Source organism: Accipiter gentilis, chromosome Z (assembly GCF_929443795.1).
Source record: "Accipiter gentilis chromosome Z, bAccGen1.1, whole genome shotgun sequence".
Lineage (NCBI taxonomy): Eukaryota > Metazoa > Chordata > Aves > Accipitriformes > Accipitridae > Astur > Astur gentilis.
In genome coordinates, this window is record NC_064919.1 from 34,329,352 (window position 1) to 34,352,812 (window position 23,461).

At 47.0% G+C, this 23,461-nt stretch overlaps 1 protein-coding gene across 3 annotated transcripts; it reads left to right on the top strand.

Moving 5' to 3' along the window:
- The first annotated feature begins 4,215 nt into the window (after positions 1-4,215).
- FUT10 (fucosyltransferase 10) lies at positions 4,216-17,155 on the top strand. 3 transcript variants are annotated; one of them, XM_049795562.1, is made up of 6 exons: positions 4,237-4,325; positions 5,651-6,267; positions 6,353-6,556; positions 9,116-9,401; positions 14,331-15,166; positions 16,914-17,155. In XM_049795562.1, the coding sequence occupies exons 3-6, from the start codon at positions 6,476-6,478 to the stop codon at positions 17,136-17,138; spliced, it is 1,428 nt and encodes a 475-aa protein (XP_049651519.1). In that variant the 5' UTR covers positions 4,237-4,325; positions 5,651-6,267; positions 6,353-6,475; the 3' UTR covers positions 17,139-17,155. The 3 variants fall into 3 exon arrangements, 2 of the variants coding, with proteins under 2 accessions (XP_049651518.1, XP_049651519.1); XM_049795561.1 differs by lacking the exon at positions 5,651-6,267 and having other exon boundaries at positions 4,216-4,325; positions 6,353-8,244; XR_007505103.1 differs by lacking the exons at positions 4,237-4,325; positions 5,651-6,267; positions 6,353-6,556; positions 9,116-9,401; positions 16,914-17,155 and adding an exon at positions 9,411-12,618 and having other exon boundaries at positions 14,331-14,412.
- The last annotated feature ends 6,306 nt before the right edge of the window (positions 17,156-23,461 follow it).

The following is a 23,461-nucleotide window of genomic DNA, read 5'->3' on the forward strand; positions in this document are numbered from 1 at the left end:
CATGGAGAGCGGCGGGAGCAGAGCGGGCGTGTGCCGCGAGGCCCTGTGGCTTGCTACTGCGTGGCTCGCTACCGCCTCTCCTGGCGCGGAGGGCAGGGTTGCGCGGCGGGGTTGAGAAGAGGCCTACCACCCCCCACCACCCCCCGGCGCCTGGCCGGGACGCGGCGGCCGGCGGCGGGGCAGGACGGCTGTCCTCCTACCCCGGAGACGCCACCGGTACCGGCAGCACCCTGAGGAGCTTTAATCCACGGGTCTGCTAGTTAACCCTCAGAAACGTAGCGGGGGAGCCGGCAGGAGGTTGAGCCGGGCTCGGGCCCCGGGCTGGAGTACTTCTCCAGTTCGTTCTTCCCCTTCCAGCCTGCGCTGAGGAAAGCCTGTGGAGCCAGCCGGGTCTGTCAGCATTGTGGCCTGACGGGTCGTCACGTCCCTGCCCGTGCATTATGGGCTAGCGCTGACCCGTTATTTGGGTGGCTGCTATCTACTCTGCTGTGCTTTACGCTTGGGTTTTCACTACTATAAACTAAAATCTGAGACACGAGAAGTGAAGAGAGGCATTTCTCACGCTAGTGGTAGCGTATTTCCTGTGAGAACCCACCTGAACACCAACATCGGAGTTTTCAGGTGCAAGGCTGTGAGACCAACAGCACCAGACTGATGCTATGGGAACACATGGGAAAACAGAGGCTCTGGGAAATACGACAGGTGGAAAGTTACAATGCTGCAAATAGCAGGTCCCTGGCATTACTGAATCTGGGGTGCAACAGGCACGGTGAACTGTGTTCCTCCCCTATGGAAACTGACAGAATGGCACTGATTTAGAGTTGAACTTTCTGACAGGGCAAAGCTGAGGAATCTGGTCTCTCTAAAAGGTGGAATCAGAGGAGGTTTTGAAACAGACAGTTGTAACCAGTTGGTGAAATCAGGGAAGGCAGGAGATCCTCTTAGGTGGTATTGGGTCAGAAGGACAAAGTAGCTGAGCTGAAGATAGTCATTAGGAAAAGCAGCTGACCCAGTGTTACAGGTTCATAGTCTGGGGCATGCTGAGATGCTTTAGAGAGGGGAGGGCAAAAGATAGGCAGAGCACGTGTAGTAAGGGCAGTGCATACATCTCCATTTGTGCTGTATATTCAGGGAGGTGGGAAATCATTCCATGTGTGGTGGAAAGGGTTAAAGTCTTTAATTCTGGGGTGCTCAAGTTGAAAGGGTATAGGTGTGTCACATGTTTTACAGTGATTTTAGGGAAAGAAGAATAGTGCCAGAGCAACAGTAAGGGAGTATAAATGCACAGCTGCAAATTGAAACACAAGATCCAGGACAAAGAAGAATTGGGCTTGCAGGTAGTTATTCTGTCACTGAGCAACTTTGTCTCCTTTGGGAAGTCCTTTAGCCTCTGTGCTTTCCTTGCCTGTGCCTTTTTTCTGTCCTGTCTGTTTTAATGCACTTGGGGACTTTGTTTCTGCTAGGATGTTTGTACAGTGACTGTTTGGAGTGCCTCTGGGTATTACAGTAATGTAGACTATAGTAATATCATAGTGGAGGGGAAAAAAGAGAGCAAGCTACTGAAAGATTGCTTTGGATTATAGGACTATGAATAGAACAGAAAGGAAATGGAGAAAAACATACATAAAGACAGAGAGAATATCCAGCAGTACCTAAGTGAAAGAAAAAAGTTATAAAATGCAGAACATTCTAAAAAGAAACAGAGAAAGAACCAAGATGAGCCTACAAAGAAACAAGGTATATTATAAACAGATCAGAGGAAATGTGCACATATGTGCACATAACCTCAAAGGCAGTAAATCCTGTTTTGTAAGAGAGCAGAAAGGGAAGTTGCTTTTCCTGACCTGCAGAGGGAAAGGTTGCACTGCAAGTTCATTAGATACCAACAGCTCTCCATGGGCAGAGGGCACTTGAGACACAGGTCTTCAAGAAATCTGGTTTATTAGCTCTGCTCTTTGAGGAACAACTTGGGTTTTGGTCAAGCTTCCTCCAGAACTAACACGTAATGACTTGCCATTGCTGTGTCTTATGGTAGTATCATCTTTACCAGCTATTTAAGGTGGATTACAGACAGGCCAGATGCTGCAATAGGAGCTTACTTCCTCAGAATGGCACGGCAGGACAAGAAAAGCGAGCTTCTCTGGTGCCAGCCACTGGATGGAGCTGGTCCAAGAATATCTTGCTGATGGCATGGGGTGGACAGCAGATGGTGTAGCTATCCCACTGCCCTCAGGACTAGCTTCTGCATTTTCAGCCTGAACCTGTGGGTTGTTGGGGTCTGGGGACTGCTTCTAAAGGCTTGAGGGCCAGTAACTGAGAAAACCAAGCCTGTTGCAGGAAGCTTAAGCATGTTACAAACAAGTTGTGTCCTCATGAGAGGAACTTGGGAGTCTGCCAACTAAGGAAGTTTGAAAGTCACGAGTATAACTGAATTTTAAAATGATGGGCAGACCAAAACCCGGTGAGATCACAACAAATCCTTCCATAAGCTGTACAGGCTTCTGATCCGTCTACAACTGCTCAATTTAATTTACTGAACTACACACTTGTTGTGGCATGCTATCTTCAGTCCTCTCAGCCTTGAGGCACTCTGAAAGCCTTGGTTGGGCCTGCAAAAGCAGGACTCTGCCTTACTGTGGATCTGCTTTATAAAATAATACTTGCAGGTTCTTGCTGCATGCCTCCTGGCTCAGATTCAGTGGAGATCGTTCATGTTAGAGGTCTAATATCTGTAATCGTGCTTCACAGAGAATATTAAAATGCCACCTGAAGCTTCTACTTAAAAATATGGCTCTGGCAGCTAGGACCTTTGGGAAGAAGCAACAACAGAATGAGACCTGCGACAAAGCTCTAAACAAACAGTGGAGGATAAATAAATGTGTCTCCCAGCACTGCAGTGTCAGTTACCAGTAAAAACTGGTTTTAGGAGGAGCCTGGTAGCTCAGAGAGAAATCAAGAGCTCCATGGTGCAGTATGTGCAGCAAGAGGTGGACACTGCTCCAAATGTGTGGCAGGCAAGCATAGCTATGGAGGAAAGGGGGCAGAGCCAGTGTGGCGGGGGTCTCTTGGAACTGCCGCAGAGGGCTAGCTTCAGGTTGTCTGCTGGGTACCCCTGTGAGCCTCTCAGGAAGGCCAGAGATATGACCCATGCCTGTAGAGTAAGGAGATGAGCTCTGTGCGTAACATTTGTGCAATTTCTATCACGCATGCTTTTCAATTGAGGCACATCACGTGTTCCCTCTGCCTCCTCTCAGTTCTTCTTCCCTCTGCTCCCCCAAGTAATCGTCCCCTTGCACCTCCCCTGCCTGCCATGTCCAGGCTAGAAGCAGCAGAGACTGTGCTCTCCAGCGTTTGTGTATAAATACAAGTACATATGAAGAAGCGTGCAGGCGTGGGGTATCTGTGTGTCAATACAAATGCGTATGTACGATGTAGACGTGTTATGAATACCAACATGGATGGTTCACCTGTCTGTATCTGGTGGACAAATACAGGCTCTGCCCCGAGCCAGCAGAAACAGCCTTTCAGAGCATCTTTCACTACAAATGCCAAAGACTGCCTGAAGAGGGGCCCAGCCCCGGGGAACCCCGAGCTGAGGGACAGGGGTCTCCCGTGATGGCTCGGCGCGACCCTGCGGGGACGCCTAGGCAAGGGGGGGGGGGGGGGCAAGGAACGCTCCTCCGCCGGCATGGCCGCCCGCAGCCCTGCGTGGCGGGACGAGGGGTGCCTGTGCGTGTCCGTCCCCGCCCCGGGAGGGCTGCAGCCGCCTTTTCCGGCGCTCCGGGGCTTCTCAGCGGCCATGATGCATTTATGTTGCGGGCTGCTCACTGGCTTGATACAGTCAATCTCGGTCCTCGCCAAGACAGCACCGGCACAGTTGTTAAAGAATAAAACGGCGAAAAGCGCGATTACGCCAACAGCTATAGGAATCGGCGACGGATTTATTTTGGGGGGAGGGTGAGGTCTGGCAGTGCGGGACTTGAGGGAAGAGCAGTCGGGCCGGGGGGAAGCGATGGCGCTCTCCGGCCGCTTAGCCGTCTGCATTTCCTCCTCAGAGCCTGGGGAACCCCGAAAAGAGCCGACCTTCCCCCCCCCCCCCGCCCCCCGGCGCCTGGCAGCGCAGTGGGCGGAGGGAGTGCGGACCCGCGCCGCCCCGCCGCGGGCCCCGGCGCAGCCCTCGCCCAGCACCCGCCCCCCGCCTCCCCCCCGCACCAAGTGGGTGCGCAAACTGAAAGTAAACAAGAAACCGAACACACACCCTCCAACCCCTCTCAAGCCCAACCAGAGGGGGACGGCGGCGCTGAGGCGGGAGCGACTTTCTTGGGGTGAGTACAGCGGCGGGCGCCCGACCGGAGGGTGCCGCGGCGGGGAGGAGGGCCGAAGCTGCAGCCCCTCTCCGCGGCTGTGGGACTGGCTCAGCCTCAGGAAGGGAAGGAGCGGTGTTGCGGGGAGGGGCGGCACAGCCCCGGCGGGGATGCTGAGCCCGGAGAAATGGAGCGAGGCAGGGCTGGAGGGAGAGGCGGCAGGGAGAGCGGGTCAGAAGTCTGGAAGAATTTGCAGGGAGCTGCTGCTCCCGCGGGTCAGCCGGGGTGGTGGTTTACCCTCCTTCCCTCAACTCCTCCGCTCGCCCTGACGGAGGTGGGAGAGCGCTGCAAGGTCATCTTTGCCAGCGGAGTTGGGACAGGACAGAGCCTTGTGTGGCCCACGGCAAGCGCGAACTGCACCGCATCGCTGCGCGCTGCACGTGCAAGAACGAAGCCCTGACCCAGCGCAATAGCCTGGGGCAACTGGTACAGCACACCCATGGAGTGGGCAGTTCCCCCTCTAGAAGAATACCTAAAAATGGGAGGATTGCAACTGTTTTACCGGGCAGTCGGTAGGGGGACATTCAGTGGGTCATCAGAGTCTTACTTTTTGCCGTGCACAGGGTAAATCGTGGTGTTAAAGATACTGATCTGCTCCAGGATGTGTCTTGAGTAACTTTTCACCAACACAGTTGTGGGCAGAATTCAGCTTCTTCCCCTCCTGATGTCCCGTTTTGGCTCTAATGCAGGAGGGACAGTAGATGCAGAGGCTTTATAAAAGATCCTCCCTGATTTGAGAAGTGCTCAGCCGGCAGGCATGCACTTCTGTGCCCACACAAAACCTTCAAAAGCAGCTGTCCCATGCAGAGCAGAACTCACACAGCATGATTTTGTGTAAGATTTTACTAAAAAGGCTTTTCTTCAGAGGTCAATGGGAAGGGATGAACTCATGTTGCAGTGGAAGCAGAAACAGGATAATTTTTTATCTCTAGCTGCCAGTGCCACAGAGGTAGTACTACAGCAGGCAGTAGTTTTGGGACCCATCCCTCTTTGCCAGGTTTTTGGAACTTTGTGAATGGGATTAGGATGGGGGGAAAGCTGGCAGGTGCATGCATATGGAGACAATACAATCACATACACCTTCTTTTCATGGAAAACCAGCCTAAATTACACGAGGCACATCTCTGAAAGAGATAGCAATTAAAGTAGCAATTTATTAAACATTTTTGTGTGTTTCTGCTTTCTGAGATTTCAGAATACCCAGATTTTCAAACTTTACTCCTCTGTGTTGAGAGATAAAGTCTTACTGTTCTCCCATCCTCTTTTTTTTTTTTTTTTTTTTGTAGGATGAAGCTGGAATTTGCACCTACTCCTGTTGTCAGGAGTTGGGATTTTCACACAGTGAAATCCAGCATACAGCAAAACAGTAGGGCTCTGTGAAGGCTAAAAAAATCATTGGGGAAGGGAGAGAGTTATTTGAGAAGAGGCAGACAAGCGCAGATGTAGATGTGGAGAGCATTTGTGTGTATGCTGTATGTTTACTTTCTCTATGCATTGGGCTAGATACACTGGTGAACAAAAGTCCCAGAAGACTGCCATGTAGTAAGTCCCAAGGCCAGATAGTTGTGTGCCTCTTCCAGGAGCATTTTCAGGGCTTGCCAGGAAAGGAAAGTCTTTCATTCCTCACCTGTTTGTGAGTCTGCTGAAAAGCAGCAGTTGCCATCTGAAACTGAGGAAAATGGCTGGCGTTCCCACACAGGACTGAGCCAGGCCCATCAGTGTCTCTCTGTGCTGACTGCAAGGATAAGAGGATGTGTGACCCTGCTTTGAGAGGATGCCCAAGTCCAGGGTGACCAGAAGGAGAGTAGATGCCTGGGACTGTGCATGAGAGTGCTGTTTTTTGCAGGCTACTTTCTGGATACCTGGCTCAAAATGTGGCTCTGGCACCTACAGAAAGCTACAGGTAGACATCAAGCTAACCACTGAGCTGAGGGAGATTGATTGATCTTGATCAATTGATTTTTTATTGATACTGTACCCTTTTTCAGCAACGGTCACCATGAAGAGTAAGGATGGAGTGGGAAAGCCCTGCAGCAAAGGCTGAAGACTTCAGACAAGCTGGCCTTCCTGACACTTAGCTCTAACTGCTCTGGCAGGCCTGGCAGAGCAGCATGATTAGGATGAGGAGGAAGAAACTGTGGGCATCTTGCTTCTGCTTTGCAGCTGCCTTTTTCTTCGTGGTTACACTCCAGGTACGGGGCAAGTGGGGGTGTATGCATGAGATTGCTCTTGCTCTCAAAGTATGACACAGTTCTTTCAGATGAGAGAGAGCATTGGAGGTGACAGAAGTTTTCTGTACAAGTGTGTGCTTTAAGAGGAGTGTTTAAAGAAACTCTGTCAGCAGCATTGGCCTGGTGGTAATAGCTGACTCCAGAAGTGACATTGCACAGAAAACACCTTTCTTGCATAGCTGCTTGGCTTCTGGAGGAGTTTCTCAGGAGTGGTGTACCATACCATGCCATGTTGTGTTGCCTCCATCCAGTATTGCCTCCTCTGTTCATGTGTTTGAACTCATTAGGCAGGGAGGCAAGGCTGGACCCATTTCATATTAATGTGGCAGACAGACCAGGGAAATCTGAGCACATGAGTAAGTGCTAATGGAAATCTGTCCATCAGTCCTGACTCAAAAGCCATTCTTAGTGTTGGAAAGTCCAGTAGCTGGTCAGTGAAAAAATGCATAAGAGAAAAATCAAGATGGAGGCATATTAATTTGTGCCTGGTGCAGGTTACCCTAGATTTTTGTTAGAAGAGAACAACTTTTAGACAAATTAAATCAGCCTTGTCTGGCAGTCATGGGACTGTAGGAGACTTCAGTCATGAGAAGGCCGGGGTCTGCCCCAGAGATGTCTTTCCACTTGGGCTGTGCTCTGAACTGAGGCTCTGGTTCAGACAGGTACCTCAGGTAACTCCAGTGAAGCCAGCAGGAGGACCTCTGAAGGTTTCCCAGGCCAGCTGCCTACTCCAAATTGGAGCCATTTCTTGGAGGGCAGTCACTGACACTTAATGGTCACTTTCAGTTGTATTCGTCTGAACAAGGCATCCAAAGGTGATATGGCTGCCCTAGCACAGGAGTAACACTAGCAGGTCTTTAGGACCTTTATTGGGAGGGTTTGAGTCTCCGCTGCACCTCCACAGCTAAGCAGATTTGAAGCTGGTTAGACCTTTCCTCTGCCTGGGTAGGTCTGGTAGGTCTTTCACTTCTCTGCATGCAGATGGGAGTTTTCTCCTCTACCTAGCCATGAAGTTGTAGTTACATTGTCTTTAAGACCTGGGATTTTTACCTGGGAGTGTTCACTGGACAGTGAGACTTGGTGCCCTGGTGCTGGGACTGCTGTAGCGCATGAGCTGTTGATATAGTTGCGGCGTATCAATCCCCAGGAGTTCAGAGAGAGATACTAGAAATTCTACACAAATATAGAGGTTCCTTAAATTCTGCCAGGGCAAAATTTGGAAGCAAAGAAGGAGCATGTTCCTGGAGAAGCCTGGACATCAAATAGTTACAGACTTCAATTATATTGCTGCAGTTATATCTTTTCATACTATTAGATGTATGAATCTTTTCCTCAGCTAGTAACTTGTCCACTTGCCAATGTGGGAGTGTTCCTGTATTTTTCTGTACAGATGCACTTTGCACAGCCTCCTGTGTGGGCTCTCCCAGTATCTTACATTGCACAGAGCCTATTTAGTCTAGCTACTATCAGTGTGTTTTGCTACACAGTAAGACCAAATGACACAGCAAACAGCCAAATGAATGCATGCAGCAAAACTATCAGGGAAGATAAATGTTTCCAAACAACTTAATATAAACAACACTCCTGCTTTCCAGTATCCTCTTTCAGAGCCATCCGACAAGCAAAAGTGCTGTGGCCAAAGCTGTCTGGTGGGTTTGAGTTCCTGCATCATTCTTGCAGCTGTTCCTGGGGTGCCATTATGCACTGCATGTGAAGGTGTAGGCACAAAAGCCATTTGCACGGTAGCGGGAAGGTCTTTGCCCCTAAGGGCACAGCAGGAGCTATGTGTCCTGTGGCAATACATGCTGGCACCATTTCTGTTTCTTTGCTCAGCAGACTTCTCTGCCCCAGGACACTTTTATGTCAGGTGCTACCTGTAGAAAAGAGCAATGGCTTCCTGGGCACCAGAAATCCCCCAGATTTTCTGGGGACATCTGTCTCATGGCAGATGGTGAGCAGTGTTAGAGGCTTATCCTATGGGTGGAGAGTTTTTAAGGTCTTTCACTTCTCTGCATACAGATGAGATTTTTCTCCTCTACCTAGCCATGAAGTTGTAGCTACATTGTCTTTTAAGACTTGTCTGCATCTGGTTTATTCAGTCAGTGGTTTAAAAATTAATAGGAGTGAGTACAGATGGCCACACAGAGGCATGAAAACTTCATGGTTTATTTACAGCTAATTTCCAGAAGAAAGCTCGCTACTGAATGGCTGTTCTCTGTTTTGTGCTTTTTCCAAGGAGAAAGTGGAAGTTGTGTTGTTAAGTCATGTGTGATGTGGCCATATCTCAGTACAGAAATTTATTTTCTCCTTTCTTCTTACAAATCCAAATTAAAGTTTTTGCTGTTCTGACATAAGATCACCTGGATGGTGGCTGCGGTCAGTGAAATGCATCCACTTTGATTGACAGAAACTTCACATGCAGACTTAGTTAGCGCTTGATGCTTAAACTCTGATTTGTCAAGTGGGTGTCCTGGCTAATGACAGTGATGCACTGTGATTTTTGTGTTTATTTCCCTGAAGGTTATCACTGAACTGGGCAATTCAGAGAATAAGGTGGCAGTAATCTCCAGTTTACACAGTGGCCCATTAAAGCCTGTGGAGATACACGCTTTTCAGTTTAAGAAGCAGGAATTTCCCAGCAGCTTCAAGACAGAGTCTGATGTAAATCACTATCCCATCCTGCTCTGGTGGTCCCCCCTGACTGGAGAGACAGGGAGACTGGGTCAGTGTGGAGAGGATGTTTGCTTCTTTACTATCAACAAGACCTACCAGCACAATCAGATGACAAGAGCATTTCTGTTCTATGGTAAGGATCTGTTTCTTTTTAAAGGACTAACTTTCCCTCTTGCCCAGTTATTTTCCTTTAGAGATTAAATATTCTAGGTGGCAATCACTGAGAGCAGGAAAATTACACAGCTCATTGTGCTAAACTTTGCCTGGTGGTGAATACCATCAGTAGGGATCCAGAGACGTACGTTCCCTGTAAAAGGACTCTGAAAAGTGATGGTGCACATCTGTGGGATGACTGTTGCCTTGTCTCATGCTGCTTTCCAATCACATGTGCTCCCTGTTTATGGGAGGAAAGATAAATTTCCTGTAGTTGCCAAGTCATGAAAAGACAGTCTGAGATCGCGCCAGCTTTTTCCAGTCTTCCAGCTTGTCACCCCTAGCAGAGGTTCTGCAGGGCCTTTGTTGCACTTGGGCATGTCTTTTGTCTTAAAATAATGCCCTTGCTGGTAACTGTGCAACTCCCCTGCCTCATGTGCTGAGAGATTGCTAGCAGACTATAAATGGAAAGCAGTGAAAGAAATCTATTGATTCTGCACAGGGAGCAGCAGCTAGTGCAACTTCTGAGCTTCTCTGGCTCAGCCGCCTCAGAAACTTCCCACTTCGTGTACTGTACAGTGAGTCTACAAAACACAAAAGATGCATCTTTTAAAAGTAGGCCTTATTTTGTTAATTTTGTTCTTTTTCTATGGTTGCTTTTCAGAGAAAAAGTGAGTTTTAGGTGGAAAAATAAAGCCAAATGCTTTTTTGTGACTGGCAGGTTCAGCTCCTTTGTCTGGAAACAAAACAAAATAAGAGAGTCCTGAATCTCATTCACTCAGTCAGGATACAGGTGAACTGGAAATACAAGAAGGAAGGACCTTTAGCTTGGTTCTTACCAGTGAACCAAAAACTTCTTATCACTAGTCTTTTCAGAGCTCCAAGTAGGTCAGCTTTGTCAGTTGATAATAATGTGGTCAAGTATGAAAGCGAAGGAATGACAGCAAAGGAATGAGAAGCTGACCCAATAAAAGACAGGTAAAGCTGTGTTTGCATCACATGAAAGCTATAAAGTCTGGTGGTTTTGGTCTCTGGTAGTAACTCTGTTTCAACATTAGGACTATTGTTCATTTTCAGCAGGCTTGTGGACATGCTTTACTTGCTTATTTTAAAAGGACTGTTTACACTGGGCAAAACACTCTCCTTGTAGCTTTTTTATTTTTCTAGTGATGCTGGCTATGAACTGTGTAAAGAAAATGTAATAATATGCAAAAATATTTTTAAACCACAATAAATGATCTCACAATGCTAAAATCTCCAGAGACAAAGGTCATAGGTGGTACTGAAGGTGAAAAAAAATGCTGCATCAATACAGAAAAGCTACAACCCTGCCACACACACCACCACCACCACCACCTCCTGCCCCAACCACCTTGATGCACTGAGCTGTGGGCCTGCAAAAAGGCAGATTTTGATGTTCCAGAATTACCCTCTAAACAGCCTGCTGATTGAAGACTCTAACATCTGCATTTCCATGCTAAGGTTGGATCAGGGTACAGTTTCACTTTCCAAAGAAACTGCATTAATTTCCCCCTAATATTTGGTCAGTGAGCTAGTCAAGAGAAGAATGATCCAAAGCTTATGAAAAAATATTATGCAAAAAATATGGGGTACAGATGTTTTTGAGCAGAACTGCTTTGTTAGGAACACCTTCGCAGCTTGTCCTGATTTACTGTCCTGGCCTGGGAACCCCCTAGGTGTAGGTGATGACTTTGTCAAGTGCCACCATCTCCTGTTTGGAAGTGAGATGTGGCATCCACTTGCTGGATTTTGTCTGTGCTTTTGGGAGGGATTCCCAACTCCACTTTTTCACCGTCACGTACTTCACAGAGTTTTGCGTGTAGTGAGTGCAATGCAACTGAGTCAGCATGAGCTGGATCTGGTGCCGTGCTGTCAGAACCTCAGGGGTGTTGTTCCTAAGGGAGGAGGATGTCCAGCTTTTCTGCACTGGAGCGTTCAGTCCTTGGAGTATGAATCCTGAATGAAAGATGTCTCCTTAGATGCAGAACTTCTGACAGCACCTGTCTTTCTCTTCTGCACTTTGCCACATACATAAGATTTCCTAATTTGTAGTTTGGAAGTTGAAATTGCTTGTAAATGTAGTCTTGTGCTTTCTTTATCCCCTCATAAGCGCCTTTATTTCCTTCATCTCATGGGGTAGGGCACATGCTGATGTTACCTTCCCTTTAATCCTTAAGAGCCTTTTGTCTTCTTGTTAGACTGATATTGATTGAGCATTGCATTAGAATTAGTCATTCTGATGTGCTCTGATCTGTAGACCATTTTTCTTTAAGTTTCTCTTTGCCTAATTTTCTCCTTGTTTAGTAAGTTTTGCATGTTGCGTTTTTGTCTCTCTCTGTATTGGCTTTGTGTGGCAAGGTTTTGGTAGCGGGGGGTGGGTTACAGGGATGTCTTCTGTGAGAAGCTGCTGGAAGCTTCCCCCATGTCCGACAGAGCCAATACCAGCTGGCTTTAAGACGGACCTGCCACCGGCAAAGGCTGAGCCCATTAGCGATAGTAGTAGCGCCTCTGTCATAACATATTTAAGAAGGAAAAAAAATTGCTGGGACACAGAAACGGCAGACGGAGAGAGAGTGAGAACATGTAAGAGAAACAGCTCTGCAGACAGCAAGGTGAGTGAAGACGGAGGGGGAGGAGAAGCTCCAGGCACCAGAGCAGAGATTCCCCTGCAGCCCATGGTGAAGACCATGGTGAGGCAGGCTGTTCCCCTGCAGCCCATGGAGGTCCACGGTGGAGCAGATATCCACCTGCAGCCTGTGGAGGACCCCATGCCGGAGCAGGCAGATGCCCAAAGGAGGATGTGACCCTGTGGGAATCCCATGCTGGAGCAGGCTTCCAGCAGGACCTGCGGATCTGTGGAGAGAGGAGCCAATGGAGCAGGTTTTCTGGCAGGACTTGTGACCCTGTGGGGGACCCACGCTCAAGCAGTGTGCTCCTGAAGGACTGCACGCCATGGAAGGGACTCATGCTGGAGCAGTTGGTGAAGAACTGCAGCCCGTGGGAAGGACTCATGTTGGAGAAGTTTGTGGAGGAGTGTCTCCCATAGGAGGGAGCCCATGCTGGAGGAGGGGAAGAGTGTGATGAGTCCTGCCCCTGAGGAGGAGGAAGCAGCAGAAATAATGTGTGATGAACTGGCCATAAACCCCATTCCCTGTCCCCCTGTGCCACTGAGGGGGGTAGGTAGAGAATCTGGGAGTGAAGTTGTGCCCAGGAGGAAGGGAGGGGTGGAAGGAAGGTGTTTTGAGATATGGTTTTATTTCTCATTACCCTACTCTGGTTGATTGGTAATAAATTGAGTTAATTTTCCCCAAGTTGAGTCTGTTTTGCCCGTGATGGTAATTGGTGAGTGATCTCTCCTGTCCTTATCTCGACCCATGAGCCCTTTGTTATATTTTGCCTCCCCTGTCCAGCTGAGGAGGAGGGACTGATAGAACGGCTTTGGTGGGCACCTGGCGTTCAGCCAGGGTCAACCCACCACACTCTCTCATCTCTTTCCTTGTCTCATTCTTTCCTGCATTTTTCTTCCCTCTTCCCTGCAATACTACCTTAAAGAGGGAGCGAGCACCCTTGCCAAGGGTTGCAGCTGAAGTCCTATGATTTCAATCCACAGCATTTTCAATATTGTCTGTATGCACTGCTGCTTCTTTTCTGGGGATCACTTAGAACAAAGTGTTTTCAAACCAGATAGGCCTTATAAGCTTCCCTGTGAGAATTTGATTCACTTCCAGTTTTCCTCACCTTCTTGTATCACTATAACATGTCAAAACCAGAAGCAGCAAATAGCATTTTTCAAAGTGGCACAGGCCTTCGTCCTTTTAGTGTTGAGGGCTTGGGACCACCCTTCAGTCGAAAACAGTCAACCTCCCTCGCTTGACAATACCAGTTAAAAGTTTTGTGTGTTCAGTGCTTGTACTTAAGTAAAAACCAGATACAAGTAAAAGTGAAAAACAGTTACAAGACAGTGAGGAAATACCTTGACAGAGATTCATCAGCTTTGCATTTAATCTGCAATAAGGCTAGTTGTATAAGTGTAATACAGCAGTACTGAAGGGAAAGCAAGTGTCAGATTCATGAGCTGATATTTTGAATTCAGTTTTGCACAGATCAGACTTTGAGAAAAGGCTTCTAGGTTTGTCCTAAAGCTTCCACCACAACTTTCCAAAGTTGTTATGGAGGCTCTGTGTCCTTGTGGGGAGGCGCAAGCAGCTGCAGTGGTCTGTTTTTAGAGTTGAGACATTGTTCTTCTTTTACTATTGGCATTTGTTTGAGGAGCCATCTTCTGCCAGAAGCTGCTTCTTTATGTAGCTGGGAGGCAGCTGTGATAACATTATCTCTTAATTCTCTCTTTGATAAACTAAATGGATTGGTTTCCAGAGCCTCTATAGTACAATGTCTTTCCAAGACTTGAAGTCATTCTTGTAATTTTTCTCTTTAACCTTGTCCAATATTTTTAGCATCCTTTTTGTTATTTTGGTACTAGAACAAAATTGAGCCCTGCAGTAACCATTTTGCTCACATCATAGATGGAGACAATACCATCTGTTCCCCTATTTACAGAACCTTATTAGTCTGATTTCAGTGCATTAAAATATAAAATTCCTAGTGAGCCTTGAAATGAGAGGCCTTTTAAGTAATATGTCCTGAAAGGAAACCATTTCTAATATTAACTACTGATCCCCATTCTCTAGATTATTCTGTTGCCAAATTCAGTTTTATCTGTCATAAGACTCGTCTGTCTTTGCATGAATTGCTCTCTTTTCAGTATTGCCTTACAATGTCAGAAATGTGATGGTTGTAGGGCTGGTATTAAATTAAAACTAGACTTCTCTGTCATTGTACTTAGTGTTGCATGACAGGGGCAGACTAAACACTGTTTGCTTTTGTCTAGGTACTGACTTCAGTATAGACAGCCTACCTCTCCCTCGTAGAGACTATCATGACTGGGCCCTTTTCCATGAAGAGTCACCAAAAAACAACTACAAACTCTTCCATGAACCGACCATCACCTTATTCAACCACACTGCAACCTTTAGCCGCCATTCTCACCTACCACTGACCACGCAGTACCTTGAGGGTGTAGAGGTCCTGAAGTCGTTGAGGTACATGGTTCCACTGCAGATGAAGAACAACCTGAGGAAGAGGCTTGCACCACTTGTATATGTGCAGTCTGACTGCAACCCTCCTTCTGATCGGGACAGCTATGTGCGTGAGCTGATGTGCCACATTGAAGTAGACTCTTACGGGGAATGTCTACATAACAGAGACCTTCCTCAGCATCTCAGAAATCCAACTGCCATGGATGATGGGAACTTCTATAAAATACTGGCACAGTACAAGTTCATTCTTGCTTTTGAAAATGCTATCTGTGAAGATTACATCACTGAAAAACTCTGGCGGCCACTGAAGTTGGGAGTGGTGCCAGTGTACTTTGGGTCTCCCAGCATTGTAGACTGGCTTCCTAGTAACAAAAGTGCAGTCCTGGTATCCAGTTTTTCACACCCTCGGGAACTGGCCCGCTATATCAAAATGCTGGATACAAATGATCAAGAATATGAGTCCTACCTACGATGGAAACTGAAAGGGGACATTTCCAACCCAAGACTGCTTACAGTGATGAAGGAACGGAAATGGGGAGTGCAAGATGTCACCCAGGAAAACTACATTGACACCTTTGAGTGCATGGTGTGTAACAGAGTGTGGGAAAACATCAGAAGGAAAGAAAAGGTACATGTGACTTTGTCCTTACGTCTCAGAGAGGCTTTAAAATGGCACTGGGCTCAGATTTGTCCCAGGAAGTTTGGTTACCAGATTTCTGGCCAGCCTACAACCACTGGTATTGCAATGCCATTGCAACATGCACGTCAAAAGGTGTTGGCAGAAGGTGTGGGTGCATGGCCAGAGCATGTGTCCCTTGTGCTGCAGCAGTGCTTGAGCTCATACACATTGACCATTGAGCTGGTGGTCATTTCAGCAGGAGGCAGCTTGAATTGTTCAGGGAGGAGGTTTTTATCAGGTTACAGAGAGAAATCTAACTTGCTGACTTGCTTTAGATGACCTGAACATTTGGAAACAGGTTGCCCAGAGAGGCTGTGGGATCTCTGTCCTTGGAGGTGTTTTAAGACTCAGTGCTGCCCTAGGCAATTAGATATGATTAGACGTGTTTGGAAGAGGGATCTGGACTAGATGATCACTGCAGGTTCCTCCTGACTTAAATACTTTATGACTGTCTGGGTCTGCATATGTGTGGGTACATTCAAACCTGTAGTGACAACATGCCATTGTCTGTGGCCACATTTGGTGACTAAACATTGGAACATCAATATTTAAGCCAGGTTGTGCGTTTGTGAGAGGAATTGGACCTTTTCCTCCTGGACTAATCCTCCTGAAATTATGCTGATAGAGACTGGCTAGAAATGGCTGTCTTATCAGGAAGCCCAGCACTGAGGGTCCAACAGTCTTGCAAGGGTACCAGCCATGACACCAGCAGACCAGTTCAAAGGCATCATGAGCTGTTCAGTCTCCTGAGGCTGCTAGCTGTGCTGGATTTGGCTGGTATAAACAGAGCTTTACCTGGAATTAGACTGAAGCTAAAAACTCTCACCACATATATTTCTGAGTTGGTGGATACTCATTTTAATTGCCACATTCCTTTAAGGTTTCCAGGTTTACGTACCAAGAGTCAGTAGCTATTTTTTAAACTCTCCATGAACTCAGTGGAGAAAAAAACTCAAAAAACTTTTTATGTCCAGTAATGGAACTGGTCAATGACTCTAGTATCCTACAGCTGTCCGATATTCATTAGTCTGTATTTTTAGCTGGTCACAGTCTGAGCAGTACACTATGTGGTCAGCCAGTAAGAGGGAGATGAAGAAAGCATTTGAAGTTACTAAGGTGAGCTGAAGTGATGGGGAATGCAGACTGGTAAGCATTCCATTTAAGCAGGCTTTCCTGTTTGAGTCTGGTGCAAATGTGGACAGATGTCGTCTCTTTGAGTTAGAAATACAACTGTGGAAAGGTATAGAATAGGTTAGATACAGATACTCCTTCCCCATGCTTTTGTGGCTCTCTAGTCAAGAAAATTATGAAGACCAGTTTGCTCTCCTGGTCAGATTCATGGCTTGTTTTTTTCTCCTTAAAAAAATCTCATTATGTGTGTGTATATTTAAGATGAAAACAGAATATAATGATGAAAATAGAATTCCTTGCCTTAGAATTTAAATTTGGGTGGGCTGGTGCTGCTCATTAGCAGCCAGACCTGCTCTGAGACTCAGGCTGTTGTCAGCATGACTGGCCTTGTCCTGGACACTATGGGGAGAGCTGACCCTCTGACATCCACAAGGACATGGGTAGAGCCTGTAGTGGGAAGGAAAATGTCACTGACGTGTTTTGATGGTTTACTAATGGCATAGCACCTTTCTTCTCTGTCTGCCAGGGTCTCTGAATAACCCCTTTTATTTCTTTCTGTTGCTAGGGACGGCTGCCTCAGAGATGGAAGGCTCACGTTAACCATCTGAGCTGCCCCAAACCAGAGGCGTTCTTGTTCTCGTCTTCAAACCCTGGCTGGACGTCTCTCCAAGACATGTGGATACCAAGCTTTGAGCAATCCAAGAAAGAAGCCTGGGCGCTGAGGCACCTGGTGGAAAGGAACAGGAATTTTACAGCTCAAGAATTTTGGATGCTTGTATTCAAGGAATAAACACAATGACTTGTAAATCAGAGTGAGCAATTTGTAGGAGTCTGTGGAATTTTCTTTTGTGGATGCCTTATCCTATGTGGGATTGGTAGCCATAGGAAGTAGACCTGTAAGACTGAATTTAGTATGTTCAGTGCTCAAGGGGTATTAAGGAGTGCTAAACAATAGAATCATCCTGCCAAGTGATATGTATACATATATATTTATATTTACATTTATATTTATATTTAGATTTATAATGATTTATATTTGTATTAGTTGTAATTAGTTCAGATGTTTGAGCATTAAGACACAAGTTGTCAAGGTTCTCAAAGCGCAGTTTTAAGCACACAGCTAATTCCCATGAAGCAGATTGATCTCCCTCCATATTTAGATACATACCTGTGTTCATGGCCTCAGGACCCCCTTTCTTCTAGTCCAGGCCCCTCGTTTGCTGCATTGATAGCCACAAGCTAGAGAGGAGCTGACATCATTGCACTGGTACAGCTTCTGTGCTGCTCTGGTGGTAGAAGAAAAACTTGGGACTGTGTCCCTGGCTAGCTGTTTGTTATCAGTTTTCCTGGCATCAGCAGATTTAGCGGGGACTTCGCAAGCTTTGTGTCCTGACACAGTGTCAGTGCCAATGTGAAGTGCATTAGTGCTTGGCACAAGGAACCACCATCTGATAGTGTCCAGGGACAGATTGAATGAAAAACGTGCTGGCTCAGATTTATCCACCATCTTCTGCTAAAAATACGCAGAGCACATGAATATCTCCACTCCCCAGAAATAGGGCTGGCCTCAATCTGACTTCCTTCTTGCCTTTCTGATGATGGACGAGTATTTGTAATCATGTATAAACGTGGAATTACGTGCTTGAAAGGGCAGGGGTAAAACTGAGAGTCCATTGGTGCTGAAAAGTCTTCAATAGGCACAAGTAGAGGTACACAAGCAGCCTCCCTGTTTTAACACAGAAAACCCCAAATTACTTTATTTGATGAAGAAAAAAAACTTGGTGGTCTTGGTCAGCATTTGCGAAAGGACACACCTTTGCCTGGTATGCAGGCTGTTGCAGTTTTCATCCCAAATTCTTCCAACCTCAGTCGAGGGAGGAGTCAACTTCCACAAGATCTGCAAAATGGCATTGTCTGGGTGGAGCCATTCAGATGAGGTACAGTCATGCATACATGTGACCATGTGTGATGACAGAGGCAGATGTCACTACTAATACGGAGTTCTTCACATTGCTGGAAAAGCAGATTTTCACCTGTCTGGTAATTCCCATGCAACTGTTCCTTGTAGCATGTTATTTTAAAATTGCTGTCAAGCATCTGGCTGTTTTATGAGTGGGTAGTCATGGGGAAGGATGTGAATAGCATTTACACCAAGAAATTCAGCTGCAAAATTTACTTACCTTGGAAAAGTTACCTTACCAGAAATTTCCTCATCAAACAGCTGGTGAATTTTTTATTACTTTTAAATCTAGCAAGGGAAAGAGCAGTTTTGTGGCCACAAACCATATAGTATTGGTCATTGTTTCTATGAGCATGTACTTAGTTTCAATTAAGCAAAACAGTCCCACTGAAATTTCTCACCACTAGTGTTTTGCCAGTGTGGCACACAGCATCTGTTGGACATGTCTTAAACTCTTTCCCCAGTGGTCTGCTGTGCAAATGAAAACTAAGCTCCATAAATGAAGCTCTTTGGTAAAGTGGCATTAACTTAGAGACTTCCCTAAATCAGGACTGAGAGCTGGACATAAACCCCACGTTTGCAGAGTGAACTGCTGAGTCCCCACCCATTACCATCAATCTCTGTTTCTGCTCCTAGGATGGCACAGAATATCTACAGCTACACAACTGAAGATTTTTTTTTCTTTGTTTCTGTGGTGGAATCTGTCAGATCCTGAGCTTCCTGAGCAATCTGGTAGATAGATATTATCCAAGGATAGGAGGCATATTGATCTCAGTTTATGGTGCATTATTGTCCCCCATTTTACTTTGGTGTAGTGGCAGGGAAAGGAGGACTGAAATAACTGGTTTACAACCCACATTCTGAAATTTCAAGTGGTCAGTGGCAGGTGTTGAATAAGAGGTAACATCCTTGTTGACTGCTATACAAAGTAGAAAGATGAGTCCCCAGAGCAGTTGGCTGAAGGTGTGCTGTGATATAATTGTCACTCAGCCTCACAAGATCCTCTCACAATGCATCCTTTCTAGAAGATAAGCATTAAGCTCTTGGCTAGTTCAGAGCAACCTAAATTTGGTCTCTTGGTCTTTCATCACCCTCTAGAGCCTTTTTTCCTGTGCTGGGTGGAGGGAGGTCTTAGTGAACATCTCCCTGGGAGACTTACGGGAAGGATTTGTGCAGGCTAATCAAGTGTAGGAAAGACTGACCAGCGTGAATTTTAAGTTAATCTCTTTTCTCCCCCTACTGCTTTGAGGAGGAATAAGCAGAAGCAGCTGACCAGTCTCTCTCTTTTTTTTTTTTTTTTTTTTTTAAAGCTGATTTGCTAGACTTCCTGCCATGTACAGGTTTGTAATTCTAGCCAACAGAGGAATCTAATTTGTGTGGCTGGCCTGTGTGTATCTTGGATGCACAGCCCTCTCTTCTTCGGTTTCTTTTTGCCTTAGAAAGGCAATAGCAAAGCAGTTGTGAAAAGCTGTATTTCCAACAAGAGCTGATTCTGGTTGAATGAGTATATGCGTCCCAACCTCTTGCACAGTGGTAACAAGCTGTCCTGATTTCCCCTGTTGCAGGATGTAAGACACAAAGACAGTTTCTACTGGGCTGGCATTTATTCCTCTAAACCCATATCCAGCAGCTCCCACGGGAGTCATACATATTAGCGGCCTCTGAGCCTGCAGTGGCATTTGCATCTGAAATACAAAACCTCGAGACCAGACTGCCCCTTCAGAATATGCCTGTGTTCAGCTTGGAGGTGTCTCTGGGAATTTGCAGCAGTCCCAGTGGGGCTGGGAGTGCCTAGGGAAAGAGGCAACCCTGGAGGTTAGCCCTGGACATGGTCCTCCTTCTCCCTTTCCATGAGGAAAATCAGGACTGGGGCATGGACAAATGGGAGCAGGGATTGCTTTTACCCTTCCTACCACACTCCCCTGGCCGATCTGCTTCCAGCCTCTGCCTTCCACCAGCTCCCCCTGAGGTACCTGTGCCCTTGTGCCTGTCATCCTCCACGGCATCTGGTCGTGTAGGGAAGCAAAATACAAGGGGTGTGTGTTTTCTTCACTGCAAGCATTTGCTGACATTTCTCCACTTCACTTTTGCTGTGTCAGAGGCCTGAGCCTCCTCCCTGTCCTCCTTGGGGTCTGGCTGCCTGTGCTCAAGGTCAGCTTTGACCTGGTGTAGTGATACCTGGGATCAGGCTGCAGGGAAGCAGCTAGGGTGAGCATGAGAAGGAGCTGGGGAAAGCGTCACCTGGGGCCTCCCTTGTCACGCCAGAGCAGCTTTTGAGGTCCCAAGTCCCTGTCCAGGCTGTGCTGTGCCATGCCGGTGCCTGGCCACCATGCTGACCCTGACCAACTTCCTGTACTTCTGTCTCAATCTTGACCTGCTTCATCCCTGTGGACCTGCTGGGTGATTGTTGGGCTGTGGCTGACCCTGCCCTCCATCGCTACCCTTGCCCTGTGCATCCCGCCTGTAGTGCAGCAGCCCCTCCACCCCTATGGAGGTGCTGCCCAATTGGCTTCACTCCCAATGGATTTTTTGTGTCCCACCCAGGGGCCCTTCCAGAACTTCTTGCTGGTGGGAAAAGTCCCCTGGGAATACTGGTCCTGTCATCATGAGGCTTTCTCCAACTGTGTAAGAGTTGCTTCACCTATTGATAAGCTGGTCTGCAGCAGATGCGCCCACACCACCCATGGTGTTGGTCCATCCCCTGACCATTACACACAAGCCCTTGACAGCCTTATCTCCTGTCCCATGGCAGAGTGCTGTGCAGTTGGACCCATCCTTTGCCTACCTTGCTCTGTCTCCTCCACTTCCCGCAGCACTCCAGTGATGGGGGCTTGCCTGCCTCATCACTTTGATCCCAAGTGTGCACACACTTCACGTTCAAATTTTCTTTCCTCCTCTGATTTCTGGCCACTGTTTTTCTGGCAAACTGTTTTTCCCAGATAGGTTCATTTTTGCATATTCGTTTACTCTTCAAAAATTTCCTTAACATTGACGTTAGCCAATACACTTGCCTTGTTGCATTTCCTTTAGGAGGGGCTGGTGGGGTGGGGGTGTTAACACAGTTGGGAGCAGATCATATGAGATTGCTGTGCTAGGCATACATTAGAGGCACAATGGAGTATTTACCCCAGAAAATGCACAGCAAGCCAATGACTGGGGAAGTGATTAGAGAAAAGAAATATAAGGAGGACTTTGTGTTCATTTCAATGCAAGACAAGCCTTCATCCTATGCTGTGGGTGCACAACTGTGCATTGTGGGTTTCAGAGGTCAAATCCTAGCTTTCCTCCCTCATTCAGCATTTTGCAGAGAAACAAAGCCAAAAAACTTCCTTGTGGCAGGCATTAAAGAAAGCCAAAGATCTTGATGCTGGTAAAGCACATTTGCAAAGCATGTGATGCTCTGTTTTGTCAGCAGCATGGCATTAGCTTAACATGAAATACAATGAGGGTTGCTGTATGCTTCTGTAGAAAAGCGTGTCACTACTGTGTATGCATGAGGTGAATGGTGGGGTGGTTTCATACAGCTGACATAGTAGAGCCACATACTGCACAGCTCTGTGGAGGCTGACAGCAAAAAACAGACTGAGGTTAAAGCCAGACTCTCTCTGTGTAATTAATGGAGGAAAAGAGGTCACCTGGATTTCCCTTAACAGGTTCACTTTCTCCAGCAGCAGAAAGGGTGGAAGACCAGGTAGTGTGGAGTGGTGTTGACATACGCTGCTGTGTCCCACTGGCTGACATTCTGCCATAAGTGTTTTTAAACCACTGTTACTGAACCCTCATGTGCAGACCCTGTTTTCAAGTGTGTCTCCTAAACTTAGGGTTAATGAATTAATTATTAAAAACCTACAGCCATTTGCTGATCTCTTAACTCTCTCACCTTGGAAAAAGATAGGTCATAGAGACAGTTATTTTGCATCTGATCAATCAAATATCTTGAAAGCAATCTTGTTTAATACATGCACATATATTCTGCAGGAAAAAACTTACCTGAAGATTTCTAAGGTTGCAAATTAAAGCAGAATGATGAGCATTTGTGCAACTGGTCTTTTTAAAACTAGCGGTTTTGCCCTGAAATATTATGGGAGGTTGGGACACCACCAAGACCACAAAGCCCAACCCATTTTGCATTCCCAGTCCCATGCCAAAACCACACACACACACACACAAATGAGTTATCTTCTCCTGCTTCCTTTCACTCGCTGTCCATCCTGAACCTGGAGTGAGGTGAGAGTCTGGGAAAAGCACCATCAAAAGAGACTTAGCCAGAGGCTGTATCCTTCTGCCAAGGAGCAGGGGAAACACCTGGCATCTCTAACCTGTGGAGCATTTGACTTGCCAGTCTGGTAGTCTTTGATACAGAAAAAGCCACATCAAATGGCAAGAGGCTGCATGTTGTTTTCTGATGGCTTCAGAAGAGCAACCTTCCTGGGCTCTGGGTGCCCTGGGTATGCAGGTCTGTGGTCCCATGGATCCCCAGGCTGGGAAGAGTAAGTTGGGGCAGTAGGCTCAGATGACTGAAACATGGTGTACACAGCAGGTTTGGGGAAGCCTAAGCAAAGCTATGTCTGTTTGATGGGCTTTGCTGCAGGCTCCAGGGCTGCTTGGCAGCTTTGTCAATCTCCCTTTCAATGCTGTGTGTTACTTGCAGAGAAGCCAGCTCCTTCTGGCCCACCAGCGTGTGTCTTCTGTATGGTGGGGTGTCCTTGGGCCTCCAGTGGACACCGGCTGCTGCAGTCGGCAGGGCAGGGCAGGTTCCGAGGCAGCTTGAGGTGCAGCAGCTGCAACCTGGAGGTGGAAGTGACAGTGCACTGGTAATAATCCAGCAAGCCTTCCAGGGTCATGAGCCTTGGAAGATAATTGTATTTTTTTCCCCTTTGCTGGCAACCTTTCTGAATGTTTTGGTGTGCACACTTTGCAGTTTTGGTTATTTCTTTAGCATGGGTTGGCATCAGAATACCTTTTTTTCTTTATATGGGCGAGGAAATGCTCTCGTACTGCATCCCTGTCCCAGCCATTGGCACACTGAGAAATACACTGTACAAACTGCACAGCAAGACCTGTGATGAAACCAAGAGAATTGGCAGTCAGGGTATGGCTTCCTGGGAGGAGTCATAGGCTCGCTATAGATCCGTTAACCCCAGGATCATGTG

Excerpts from the sequence above, each read along its gene's own strand:
- FUT10 (XM_049795561.1), top strand. The coding sequence starts at position 8,116 with ATGCATGCAGCAAAACTATCAGGGAAGATAAATGTTTCCAAACAACTT. Across the intron at positions 8,245-9,115 it reads GCTGTGGCCAAAGCTGTCTG|GTTATCACTGAACTGGGCAA; the intron begins GTGGGTTTGAGT and ends ATTTCCCTGAAG. Across the intron at positions 9,402-14,330 it reads AAGAGCATTTCTGTTCTATG|GTACTGACTTCAGTATAGAC; the intron begins GTAAGGATCTGT and ends GCTTTTGTCTAG.